Source organism: Equus quagga, chromosome 8 (genome assembly GCF_021613505.1).
Source record: "Equus quagga isolate Etosha38 chromosome 8, UCLA_HA_Equagga_1.0, whole genome shotgun sequence".
In the NCBI taxonomy this organism is placed as follows: Eukaryota; Metazoa; Chordata; class Mammalia; order Perissodactyla; family Equidae; genus Equus; species Equus quagga.
In genome coordinates this window covers 377,609-391,819 of record NC_060274.1, presented here as the reverse complement: position 1 = coordinate 391,819, position 14,211 = coordinate 377,609, and the positions used below count along the sequence as shown (strand labels likewise).

The window sequence follows — 14,211 nt, the reverse complement described above, 5'->3', positions numbered from 1 at the left end:
CACCGTGTGTGGGCGCCTGTGCTTAGTGTTAAGATATATTTGTCCAGATTTTCCCCAGAACTAATGCTGGGCTCTCTTTTTCACTTTCAGGTGGACACTCTGTGCCTGGAGGATCTGCATGCTTTCATTGCTCAGGCCTTGTGTCTCCAAGGAAAATCAACTATGCAGCTTGTAGACTTACAGGTACTGGCATGACTGATTGATTGTCACAGTTCGGAAGACACCTCATCCTGACCAAAGGGTCAGTGCTCTTGCCAGCTTTTTTTTTTTTTTTTTAATTTTGGTGGGTATTTCACAGAAAAGATCAAGAAGGCATGTTTAGTCAAGTTGTCTCATGATACAGTGGTGTGGCTTCCTCCCTCAAACAGCTGAGCCTAGAGTCCTGGCAGGCTAGTTAAAGTTGTGAACAGCATCCCACACTCCAGCGCTCCTTGAGCAGCTGGGTCAAATGCTAGCAAGCACAGCCTCATTCCAGTTTTGAGGGCCTTGTCATTTTTGATACTGTCTCAGTATTCTAATAATTTGAAGGGAAGTTTGATCCTTTATAAACCTTACTAAACTTTGGGAAAATATAATGCCTTTTCCTGGCATTAGTAATTTTGGCTCGTATGCATCCTGTCCTGTTTTGTCCCTGGGCCTTGTCTCCCAGGCCACAGCACCTGCTCTTGGAAGGTGGTCACGTCATACCTCCCAGGTGTTCGTTCCCAGCTGCTTGCTTACCAGGTTTTCAGTAAAGATGTTTGATAGTGGAGACAGTGCACTTCATCCAGGAGGTCCATCTTCTGTACTGTTCTATTCAGTGGAAAAAGCTAATAAAGCAATATTTTAATGTAACCTCAGAACTCTTACATACTGGGTTTAATTCATAAACTAATTCTCATAGCAGTCCAGTTAAACGAACAGTCCCAGACTTTTTCTTTTGTATCAGCAGTTTTATTACATTATTTGCAAAGAAGTTATTTTTAAAAGTGGATTTTTTTTCCTCCCTTTGGCAAAACACAATTTTAAAAAGTGAATTTTGAGTTGTTAGTAGGTTAATAATAATTCTGTTTTTTTATTGGGATATAATTGATATACAACTTTATATTAGTTTCAGATGTACAGCGTAATTATTGGATACACCCATGTGTCCCTTAATGACTGGGATACGTTCTGAGACACACTTTGTTAGGCACTGTTGTCACTGTGTGAGCATGATAGCTTATACTTAAACCCAGATGGTACAGCCTACTACACACTTAGGCTGTATGGTACTAATCTTATGGGACCACCATCATACATGCAGTCCATTGTTGACCAAAATGTCACTGTTTGGTGCATGACTTTATTTGTATATTTTGCAAAATGATCACTACAATAAGTCTAGTTAATATTCATCATGCATAGTTAGAGAATTTTTTTTCTTGTGCTAACTTTTAAGATTTACTTTCTTAGCAATTTTCAAATATGCAATACAGTATTATTAACTGTAGTCCCCATGCTGTACATTATATCCTCATGACTCATTTATTTTATAACTAGAAGTTTGTACCTTTTGACCTCCTTTACCCATTTGGCCCACCCCCATCACCCGTCCCTGGCAACCACCAATCTGTTCTCTGTGTGTGAGCTCAGTTTCTGGGGTTTTTTTGTAGATTCTACATATGAGTGAGATCATTTGGTATTTGTCTTTCTGTCTGACTTATTTCTTTTAGCATAATGCCCTCTAGGTCCATCCATGTTGTTGCAAGTGGCAAGATTTCATTCTTTTTTATGGCTAAATAATATATATATCTATTTTCTTTTTCTGCATTTTCTTGATCCATTCGTCCGTTAATGAACTCTTAGGTTGTTTCCATGTCTTGGCTATTGTTAATAATGCTGCAGTGAACATGGGGGCACAGATATCTCTGAGATAGTGATTTCATTTTCTTCAGATATATACCTTGAAGTGGAATTGCTGAATCATATGGTATTTCTATTTTTAATTTTTTGAGTCACCTCCATTCTGGTTTCCATAGTGGCTGTACCAGTTTACATTCCCACCAACAGTGTGCAAGGGTTCCCTTTTCTCCACACCCTTGCCAACACTTGTTATTTCTTGTCTTTTTGATAATAGCCATTCTGACAGGTGTGAGATGATATCTGAGTGTGGTTTTGATTTGCATTTCCCTGTTGGTTAGTGATGTTGAACACCTTTTCATGTACCTGTTGGCCATTTGTATGTCTTCTTTGGAAAAATGTCTGTTCAGATGTTCTGCCCATTTTTTAATTGGATTGTTTGCTTTTTTGCTATCGAGTTGTATGAGTTTTTTATATATTTTGTATATTAATCCCTTATCAAATATATGGTTTGCAAATATTCTCTCCCGTTTGGAAGGTTGCCTTTTAATTTTCTTGATGATTTCCTTTGCTGTATAAAAACTTTTTAGTTTGATGTAGTCCCACTTGTTTATTTTTGCTTTTCTTGTTTATTTTGCTTTTGTTGCCTATACTTTTGGTGTCAGATCTAAAAAAGTCATGTCATAGAGCTTACCGTCTATGTTTTCTTCCAGGAGTTTTATGGTTTCAGGTCCTACATTCAAGTCTTTAATCCATTTTGAGTTTATTTTTGTGTATGTGGAGTAAGATAGAGGTTGTTTTATTCTTTTGCATATGGCTGTCCTGTTTCCCCAATGCCATTTATTCAAGAGACTGCCCTTTCCCCATAATATAGTCTTGGTTCTTTTGTCATAAATTAATTGACCTTATATTCATGGGTTGATTTCTGAGCTCTCTATTCTGTTCCATTGATCTGTATGTCTGTGTTTGTACCAGTACCATACTGTTCTGATCACTGTAGCTTTCTAATATAGTTTGAAATCAAGGAGCACAATGCCTCCAACCTTGTTCTTTCTCAAGATTGCTTTGGCTGTGGGGATCCTTTGTGGTTTCATGCCAATTTTTGGATTGTTTGTTCTATTTCTGGGAAAAATGCCATTGGAATTTTGATAGGGATTGCGTTGAATTTGTAGATGGACATTTTGACAATATTAATTCTTTCAATCTATGAACACAGAAATCTTCCCATTTATTTGTGTCTTCAGTTTCTTTCATCATTGCCTTATAGTTTCAAGTATACAGGTCTTTCACTTCCTTGGTTAAATTTATTTCTAAGTATTTTATTCTTTTTGATACAATTGTAAATGGAATTTTTTTCTTAATTTCTCTGATAGTTTGTTATTAGCGTATGAAATGAAACAGATTTCTGTCTATTGATTTTATATCCTGCAACTTTACTGAATTCGTTTATTAATTCTTAATAGTTTTTTGGTAGAGTACTTAGGGTTTTCTATGTGTAATATCATGTCATCCACAAATAGTGATAATTTTACTTCTTTTCCAATTTGGATGTCTTTTATTTCCTATTCTTGCCTAATTGCTCTGGCTAGGACTTCCAGTACTATGTTGAATAAAAGTGGTGAGAGTGGGCATCCTTTTCTTGTTCCTGATCTTAGAGGAAAAACTTTCAGCTTTTCGCTATTGGGTATACTGTTAGCTGTTCGCCATTGAGTATGAACAGCTGTTATTTCTTCCTCCCTTTGGCAAAACACAATTTAAAAAGTGAGTTTTGGGGCTGGCCTTGTGGTGTAGTGGTTAAGTTTGGCACGCTCTGCTTCAGTAGCCCTGGTTGGCAGGTTTGGATCCTGGGTGCCAACCTACACACTGCTTGTCAGCCATGCTGTGGCAGTGACCCACATATAATGTGGAGGAAGATTGGCACGGATGTTAGCTCAGGCCTAATCTTCCTCAGCAAAAGGAAAGAAAGAAAGAAAGAAAGGGAGAAGTGAATTTTGGTTTACTAGTAGGTTAATACTAATTCTTAATACTAGGCTGTAGCCCCAACCACATGGCCTTCCTTCCAGGCCCCTGTCCTCCTACTCTCTGCCTGCCAGTTTCTTAGCAGCTGCTAAGCTACTCGCATTGTAGCCCGGGACCCTCACCTCCTCTCTTCTTCCCTCCCAATAAAAGGAAACAGCCACACAGAAGGAGAAAGGAAGTTGGAGGTCATGCCATCTCCTGCTTTTTTGTACGGATGGGGAAACTGAGGCAGTGTAGGCAGCAGAACCACCTGGAATCCAGGGTCATGCACTGGGCTGTCACTTGCTGGCTGCATGACCTTGAACAGTTCTTAGGAATGTGCAGCAGAACGAAACTCCTCCCTTTTGTAAAGTAAGGGGGTGCCGTATGTGCTTGCGCCTCGATGCTCTCTCCTCGTCAACACCGACTGCGCCATGTTACCCACACCTTGTTACTGGCAGAGCCCGAGTGGAAGGGGGCTCTTGATGCCTGACCAATGTTCTCACCTCTGCCCTTTCCTTGAGAAAGACCTTGTTCCTCGGGCGAGGAGACCTCAGGGAAGGCACACTTTAGACTTGAACATGAGCATGTGCCATCCCACCCTCTCTCTTGGGCCTTCCACTTGCCAGCTGTGGCATCTCTACACAGACCAGTCACCTTTCCCTCGTTCTGGCTTTCCAGCAAAAGCGGGACCTGTGCCGCCATTACTCATCTGTGCCCCTCCTGAGTGCCGCGACCAGGCGGCTCGTTCTGCAGGTGAAGAGTGCTCCACTGGCCGCCACAGCCGCTGTGGGAAGGTCCTAGGAGGAGGGAGGTGCTTTTCCCCACCCACTGTGGCACTGAAAACATGATTTCAGTTGCCTGCTCGTCAGCCCAGGGCTGTCCCATCTGGCTCCCCAGCTTGATTGTGGAGGTGCCGGGAAAGGGCAGGACAGGGTCTCACCCAGGGTCTGGGTCCCTTCTGGCTGCTGAGGAGTGTGTTGTCTGGGAGTTCGCTGTGGCTTTGGTTCCAGGCCCCTTGTCTTCACCACCAGCTCTGGAGCCACATGGCTGCTGGGCCTGGCGTCCCTGCTCAGTGTGTTCACAGGGAATTTTTTAAATGCCCTATTAGTTTTTTACCCAGAATTATTTGTCTTGTCCTAACAGCTCAAATGTAGCTTTAAAACAATACATGTATTTACATATTTGTTAAAAATCCGGGTGATTGGATTATGTATGTAAAGATTATATCACATGTTTATATATACACACATTCATTTACGGGTATAGAAGTCTGCTATATATGAAATCAAGGGCTATAAGAACCCTTAGTCTGCAGTAATTCTATGAAAAAAGAAAAAAGAAGGAAAGCCATATTAATTTTAATTTTTGAAAAAACAAAAGTCTGGCCTTCTTTTATAATGCACACGGTTGACAGATGCCAGTCTCACTGATACCGAGAGCACATGTGAGGAGGCGAGCTGTCAGTGAAACATCCCAGTCTTCCTTCCCAGCTGTAGCCTTGTCCTCTCTGACTGCTGGTTCCGTCTCTGAGTGTCTGTCAGTGTGTGTGTGCAGCTTGCAGTTCTAGAGCACGTGGGCTGTTGATTGTGCCTTCAATAGCTCACACTTACAACCCATGTGAAAACACACATGTATCGATAGAGATACCCATAATTTAAGTTAGAATCTCTGCATCGTTAGGAGGGAAAGTCAGTTAAGCCACAGGCTGAACTATAGATGGATAAGTAGCTTGTGAGTCTCCCCCTTTAAGCAGCTTTGAGGGGGAAGGGGACTCTGGGATTCTTCTGTCTTGTCACTGAAGATGGGTTGCCTAGGGTAGAGGAGTGATCACGTGTCTCATGTCACATGTTGTGACATATGTGTTCCTGTGGGCACTCACCGATCTGTCCCCAGTTCCTGTCCCTCATGTCATGATGGCAGCAGTCCTGGGCCTCCAAGAATCGTGACTCACAAGTCTGTTCTATGCACAGTAGCTTCTAACTTGGGCATACCGTGTGCTTGTCTGGGATGTAAAGCGGTAGAAATAGCTACCGTGCTCACCCCGCAGTGTTTTGTCACTCGGGTGCATGCCCAGAGTGTTTGGTAAAGTTGTCTATAAAAAGTACGACATTAGGACTGTCATCATGGTGAGCCAAACAGAGCGCCTCCAAGCCTTGGTGTCTACGCTCAGACAGCCCATGCAGAAGCTGTCTAGTCCCCTCCCAGAGTCGGGGGGACTTTATGTTTTCGCTTCCTCTCTTTTTTGGAGGAAGAGCCGAAAAAAACTGCTGTAGCTTTCTTTGTCCATCAGTGGATCCCTGAAACCAACAACCCTGCCTCCCTCAATCCCGGCCGCCACTGGCTTTGACCCCAGCCTCCCTCCAGACGGAAGGCTCCCACTGAGCACACTCCCATTCCTCTCTCCCCCTCTGAGGGCTCAGGAAGCTGTCTGAGCAGCCTCAGAGGCTCGTGCTTTCTGGAGGTGGCCCCTGCCTTTTCTGGTACTCACCACACTCACTGGACAGCCCTTGCTCATTTTTGGTTGGGGAATTAAAAGGAAAAGAAATAGAAGTTAATGGAAGGGAAAATTTTGTTATAAAATTCAAGCCATACCACGTTAGAAAGTGACGTGTGGTAAGCATTCTGTTATATTGCCACTGCGAGGACTTTTTGAGATTTACTAGACACAGGACTGTTGGGGCCCATGCCGTTATTGTGGGTGTTGTGGATGTGCAGAGTGAATTACACCAGCACCAGTGTGTTCTCCGTGTGCAGAACGAGCACGGGCTGGTCAATGCTGGAGCAGGAGTGCTCAGCTGGGGGAGCTACCTGTGCGCTCTTTATGGCTGGAGCATGAAGGTTAATAATCATTGTTCTTGCTAGCAGCAGCTCTTGGTTAACACATTCTGTGGAGGCCTCAGGCAAGGCCTGAAGCCCACTTTTTACTTTCTTACAATCCTGTGTGTTCTCGGCACTCAGTGGCAACTTCACTGGGATAGCTGATTATACCAGCTGATCGTGGCGTTCTCACAGTGAGATCGTACCAAGTGTGTTAAACATGAACCTCTTTGTTATTTTCTTGCTGGGTCTCTATTATGTGAGTTAAAACAGCCATCTTTAACTTAAAGATTCTCATTGTGTCTTCATTAACTCCTTGTGCTGTATGTGAATTTTAAACTTTCATACTTTAATAATTTCAGTTGTAAAAATTACAGAAATAATTTGGAAGCTCACTTAAATGAGTCAGCTTTACTATACACTACAAATGTGGGTGGTGCTCTGAGCCCTCAGGCCTCGTGGCAAACCCTGTCCCCACCTGGGCCTGGAACCTGTGCTCCCATCCCTCCTTGGGGGTTTGCTGTGTGAGATAGTCCCTCTCTCTCTCTCTTTTATCTTCACCTTCATCCTCTGTCTTTAACTTCATGTTTTCCACTAGCTCTGTTCCCTTGTTGACAAATTCAGGTGTCTGTCACTGAAAAAACCACAAACTTCTCCTGCAACGAAGATTTCCACTAAATCTATCACCCTTCTCTGTTCTTCAGAGGAAGCTGCAGGGGACATCCTGCACATTTACCCTCTCTGCTTCATTTCTTCTCATTTGGCCCCTTCCAGTGAGAGCTCTGTCCCACCATCACCTGAGATGCTGAAGCAAAGGTTCTGAAATGCCCAGTTGCCAACTCTAGTGGGCATCACCTTCTGCCCTGACCTCGCCTCCTTCGAGTCTGCGCTGCATCTTTTATTCGTATATGTTAAGTAACACCTTTCGCATTCTAGACCTTTTTCCAGATGTGCTGCTGAGGCCTCACCCAAGACCACCAGCTTTGGTAGGTCTGGAGTGGAGCTCAGGGCATGTTGTTATGGTGAGAACCTGCTGTTCAAAGCCTGCCTGTCCCATTTATGTATTTTCATGATCTCCTTCCTTTTTAAAAGGAGGGACAGTGTTTTTTGCTCCTCTTTGTTTTCCAGGGCCTAGCACCCTGCCAACCCGTGTGGATTAAATTGATACCTAAAACTTAAGTGTGCAACCTCATCTGCTGACATGGGTAGAGTTTGTGGTTCAGCAGAGTGGTTGTGTCAATCCAGGCCCCATCTGAGAAAGCCCTGCCTTTGCAAAGTTCCCTCTGCCACTTCTACACAGAGTTCCTAGCAGAGTTGGAGCTGACTGTGGGATTGGAATGCCCTGGGACTGGGGTTGCCAGTCAGCGCTCCAGGGGCTGGCACTGCAGAAAGGGAGATGCAGGAGGCCCCTCCCTCCCTCCCTGGCTGGCCTCTTCAAGTAACTGGCAACTTGTAACTTAACCACTGTATTGCCTAGAAATGCTGCTGGCTTGTGGTCCTGGTGGGCAAAGCGGAACTGCGGGAGCTGAGGCCCCTCTGCACGTGTGGGTGTGAATGGCTGTGCAGTGGATTTGCTTGATTCACTTCTGGGTTGAAAAGAAAAGTTTACAGTATCAAAGTTCGGGAAGGAGAGGATGGAGCAGAAGAGGCAGAGAAGGAGTGCCTGGGACAGAGTTCTGTCTTAGCCCATTGGGGCAACCCCACACTATTTCCTGTCTCCTGCAGCTCCTGCCTGACATCTTGCTCTTGTTGAATTGAATATATATGTTTGTTCTGTGAAGCTATTCACACTTTGCAGCCATTTGGATTTTCTGAGACCAAAGTATTATAAGCCAGAGCTAATAGGAGACTTATATCTCTGTGGTTACATCTGAATGTGGAGGATGGGGATTCAGGCTGAATTTGGGAATTTCTGAAGGACAGTGGCAGAAGAAATGCCAGTGTCCATTTTCTCATTGGTCTCCTAGATTGTGTTCTTACCTTACCAAGGACAGCATTTATGGTCTACAGCATGTGTTCTTGGCTTTTTAAAACTATTTAATAATTTGCTTTGCACTATTTTACAATTATTTTGTATGTGAGAGATTTGTTTCCACAACTAAGTTGTGTGCTCCTGAGGGCTGGGACGATATCTTATTCTTTTTGTAATCCCCCAGCACCCATAATAGTGCCCAGCCATGCTTGGTGAAGTGCCCTGCAGCAGTGACTGAAGATCTCTAAGGAGCAGATCTGCAGCGTGCAATTTTACCTACGTGCCATCTGTAGTTAACACGGGGCTGTCATCCCGCTGGAGCCCAGTCTGATGTTTAACAGGAAAAGAGAAATAAAGAAATGTGGCGTTTTAATATTTCAGGAGGTGATTTTCTGATTCTGACTTGGGTCTTAGACTTCATCCTTTGATTTTTTTCCTTTTTCTTGAATAACGTGCATCTGAAAAAAGAGGTTTCAAGCAGTGTTTTAAATGATAATGGGGGCCAGATCATGAACCCGTGGAGGAAAGAACTGCCCAAAAAAGGTATATTTTATAATAGGGAATATATGTCTGATATTTTCCATTCATGAGATATATTCCTCCTCAGGAGTGACTTCACATCAAAGAGTTGTTGGCCAGAGCAGAGTGATGTGAGAGCAACGTGCCTGCAAGGCTTAGGGGACAGCTGAGTGCAGGGGCTGTCTCTCTGGGCAGATGGTGGAAAAGAAGCATGCATGCTCTGTGGAGCCCATCAGAACTTCAGGAGTGTCTCACTGTTGAGTTCTTTCAAGTGTTTTCCTGTCGTCACTGTTTGATGGAGTGATTTGTGACAGACTCTTAGCAGTTTTGGTAAAATAAGTGCGTGCTTAGAAATAAAGGAGTGACTAATGAATCAAAGGATCTGTTTCCAGCAAAGGAACAGTAAGTTCTTTGGTATGATAATGGCAATGGTCCATCTCTTGGTCTCTGGGGAAAATGCTTGTGGCCTAAATCAATTAAGGAATTGATGAATAAATGAATAAGCAAAATGTAGATTCAGTCAAGTGCTGGCATCAGTGATATGCAGAGAGTCCAGGTTTCCAGGATAAAATAGAGCCTCTGCAGCTGGTCGGAAGGGGCACTAAATTACTTCTATTAGGAGTTAGATTCTTACTGGCTGAAGGCAGAGTAAACTTAGCAGATGAGACCTCAGGTGTAGGGAGGGATCAGGTACGGGGGCTGAGAGGTGCAGTGTGGATGGTGGAAGCTGGTTGCATTCTAACAGAGAAGGGCTGACATTTCTCCTGGGTTGATTAGCCACCCAGCAATTTCCTTACCAGAGTCTCCACTTGCTCATAAAGTAGAGGTATTTTTATGGACTTGAAAGTGGCGATTGCAAAAGGGGAAGGTTAGGAAGTGGTGTGAGCCCGGTGGTGACCTGTGCTCGGAATGGCAGGTGTTGCTGGGGTGTGGAGTCGGGGACAGAGGTGCACACACCTGCCTTCGTGCACTCCTGGCTGCTTGCACCTGTCAGGAAGCCCATTGTTCCCCTGACAGGAGGGTGAGCTTCACAGATGAGACAGGTGGTGGGGTGGGGGCTCAGAGAGCCAGCCTGCTCAGGGCTTCTGCACAGAGAGGCCTCGGCATGAGACCTGAGCTCTGATGTGATGAACGGGGGTTTGCAATGGTCCTACCAAGGCGTAGAACTTCTGAAAAATAAACGACCATGGCAAGGAGTGCTCTCAAATTGCAGGCTTTTGAAAAAGCATTTTGCACCCACAGGTAACTTGTTGGAATAACTCTGTAAAATAAACAGTGCCATTGGGCCTTCATTCGTCTTGTAACCTGGTTGATATGAACGTGTGTCAGAGCACAGAGCTCATGCAGGTCATTCCACTCCCATAGGTGAGCTTGCAGACCCTTGGGAGAAGAACGAGCCCAGCCCATACTGCGTCACCCTTCTTCTCCTTTATATCAGAAGAGGTCCAAAAACAGTTCTGTAAACCTGGAACAAGTAACTTTTAAGTTTGTCATGAATTTTGACAATTCTGACTTGAAACAAATTTTTCTTTTTAAGGTTATAGAGAAGCTGTAAAGCTCATCAATAGAAATTTAAAATAAAATAATTCTATGCCATTGATCTCCAAATCATATCTTTATCTTGCTACAAATTAAAGTTAATGAGACCTTAAATGATGCTCTCACTCTGTCAAAAGCTTAAACCAGGGGTTGGCAAACTGCAGCCCTTAAACCAAATCCAGCCTGTCATCTACTTTTGTAGGGCCTGTGAGCTCAGAATGTTTTTTACATTTTTAAGTGGTTAGGGAAAAATCAAAGAAGAGTAATGCTTCATGACGTGAAGATGAGTGTCTTGGCAGAGGTTCCTTGAGGGAGCTGAAGTGAAGATGCACATTCCCTGACTCTTGAGTCCAGCTCTACCTAATTCTCCAACACACCCCACCCCGTGGTGAAGCCTGCGTTTGGGGGTCTCTAGGGGTCAAGGACAGCGGCTTACTCATTGTTGGATGCTCTATATTGCCTGTTGAGTGCAGTACAAATATCAGGTGCTTAGTAAGTTTTAATACTGAAGGTAATACTGTCCATGGAGCCGGAATGCAGTGGGACCTTCAAGACAGCGCAGTCTAAGCTCCTGTGCCTTAGGCTCAGGTAGGAGAGTGATGTGCTGGGCTCAAGGCACCCACGTGTGTCGGAACCACACTAACAAGCCGGGGCTCTGAGATCCCCCCACTATTCTCATTGCTCCACGTCATCTCCCCAAACATCCAGGCACCTCCGGAGTGACAAGCAAGCGCATCACATGTGAAAAACAAATACAGAAATCCTCCATTAAAAGATCTTTACTTCATATTCGCCTTGCTGGCGAATCTCGCCTTCCAAATCAAACACTTTAAATCCTGCAGATAAAGTCAGAATGTTCTGAGGACTATTGAGATGACATTTTTATAGCACATCAAAATAAAGCTCTTTACTGACTAAATTACTGAAATAGCCACAGAAATACAGGATTGTGTAAATAGATACTCAGATATTTAGAAAAATGCTGTCATTATTAAGTACTCAGAAAGTTGATGAATGAATGATAGATTTAGACTCTAGAATTAGACTCTGTTGAAAGTTTTCCTAGATGTTTTAAGTTGATACATAAACACAGAAGATGAGTCCCCCAGACAGATCCAATAAGATAAACACAAGGGCCAAGAAAACTGTTGTAAAAAACCTGGTTTCCATATTTTCCTCACTGTTATTCTCCCGTGTATTCCTTATATACAACTTTCAAATGCTTTTCCACAGCTTCCACAGGCAGAACATCTTTGAGTGACTTTGGGAAGGAAGAGGGCGTTGTGCACCTGGAACTGAGTGTGCAGTAAGCCCGCCCCTGGGTTTGGCAGCGTGTTCCCACTTTCACTTATTTTCCCGCTGTCCTCACAATTACAGTTACACACGTCGTACAACAGGTCCTGATACTTGGTTCAGAAACTGTGAGCTCTGTGGGTCAGCAAGAATGTTTATGAAGGAACTTCATAAAAGGTGGTAAATGGAGAACCTAGTTGGAGAGCATGAGGAGGGGACTGGAAAGGGCTCTTGTGGGGAGAGTGAGCTGCGAGTCGTGGGGCCGGCGATGCCCCGCTGCCGGCCCTTAGCCCTGCACCACTTGCTGCTTCCATTTCTGGTGCTTCAATGAGAAGCTTCTCCTGGCCCAGAGAAGCCTAAGAAAAATAGCTGTTCTCAGTAGTCGGGGTGCTGGGCAGACCCCGGCAGCTGTGCTCAGAAGTTTTGGCGTGCCGCCTGGGAGAGGGCTGGTGGCCTCCCGTTGTTAAGTGAGCACGTGTTGGTCTTGGGGCAGCGACTGAGCAGGTGGGATGCCTCACTGAAAGTTCTCAGGAGATCTCTGGCTCCCGACCTGCCCAGCCCTCCCCGGTCCAGAACCGGGTCTCTCCCCTACCAGACGCTTAACAACTGACTTGCCTGTGGCAGGCAGGGGTGTGTGTTTGAGGAATTCATCACCCGGACTTTGAAACTGCTCTCTAGCCTCTGGTCTCCCCTCTCCAGGCCACTCATACCCCAGGGATAGACTCAAGATTTTCATGCTCAGAATCTTCACTCTTCAAAGCAGTCCAGCCTTCCAGGCCCTCTGAGGTCTGAGTCTGTCCCCCCTCCCTGTCCTGCAGGCCCTCCAAGACCCAGCCCTCACTGCCTTCTCTTTAAGCCTTCCCCAAAGTGATCTGTTTCCTTTCTATAAATACCTGATTTGGCAAGTAAACAGATGTGCCATGTGGTGCCTTTTTGGTGTGGCTGGACACATGTTAGAGCCCTGTTCCCCACCTTGCTCTGCAAGTGTCTCCTACTTGCTGCTCCTGGACACTGTTACCTTCTCTTCTCGTTTGTGTTGTCCTTTGTCTCCTTGGCCTGCGGGTTTTTCCAGAGTGGACACTCTGCTTCATTCCTCTTTGTGTAATTTCTATACTACCTATACTTTCTGGCAACTTAGCAGTTACTCAACTAGTATTTGTTTAAGTGAATCAAATACATCCTTAGGTACTTGGGGGTGGAAATCAAGTCTTTTATAACTTCCATGAACCCTTTTTGTCTTGTCGGTACTCAAACAATTGTCAGTTTGCTAAAAACTTCTATAAATCACTATACTTATTTTATGCTGTGGTCCTGGTAGATGTATTTTGTCTTCATGAATAAGAATCTTTTCAAATAAAAAGATCTTTTCAAATAAAATTTATTTTTCTATGTTAGCAAGAGGTCTCAGGATATAATTTCAATTTTACCTTTCTTTTTTGATAGCAATGTAATTTCTTTTTCAAACCTCATTCCACAAGTTGGCAGAAAGGTACCCTGGGTTGTGTGGGCTGGGCACCCGAGACATCCTTGTCCTGCTCTCTGTGCCCCCCTCTCTACTAGTGGAGAACTCAGCTCCCCCAACCCCTCTTGCCCCCATTGGGGCCCCACTGTCCCCTGCTGCTCCCACACTAGCTGGGCCAGCGAAATTTAGACACCCTTGCAACTGTCTTCTTGGGGCTCCAGCTGACCAGGAGCAGAGCTCACTCACTGACTGAGGGTTCTGTGATCTGCAGGGCTCAGAATTCCTTTGCTCCTGGGTGCCGTCTTCCTCCTTCCTCCCTCAGGCCTCTGTCTGCTTGCTCTTGCTCCGACTCTTCACATCTATGGCAAGTCTGAGGTCTTTGACATCCTCCAGGGGGTAGGCTTTTGAAAGTCAGAAGCCAGAATGTGACAGCTCTGCCCGCTCCTGTCCCTGAGTGTTGATTGTGGAATGTCTTATGGGGCTAAAGGACAGGGCAGTGAGGGAGGAATGGGGTTATGGTCAGTAGTGCCAACAGGATCTCCCTGCACCCTTTGTAAAATTAGGCATTACCTTTCTTTTAAACCAGGTTTCTTTCTATGGCTTCACACTTACAAACATAACTGTGCAATTTCACAGTGGCTTTGAGTCCCTGAAGTAGTCCTTCCTTCAGGCAGGGCTTCCTGCGAGGACGAAGGTGCTGCCATGATATGCGACGAGGCAGGAGAATGGAAGTGCTGCCGTGATGTGCAGTGAAGTAGGAGGATGGAAGTGCTGCCATGATGTGCAG

At 44.7% G+C, this 14,211-nt stretch overlaps 1 protein-coding gene across 3 annotated transcripts in view; it reads left to right on the top strand.

Moving 5' to 3' along the window:
- Window positions 1-14,211, top strand: part of FAM120B (family with sequence similarity 120B) — a 95,253-nt gene that overhangs the window by 50,962 nt on the left and 30,080 nt on the right. For all 3 annotated transcript variants that reach the window (XM_046669165.1, XM_046669163.1, XM_046669164.1), the window contains exon 6: window positions 91-183. In XM_046669165.1, coding sequence (XP_046525121.1) covers window positions 91-183 — 93 coding nt within the window. The remainder of the gene's footprint in view (window positions 1-90; window positions 184-14,211) is intronic.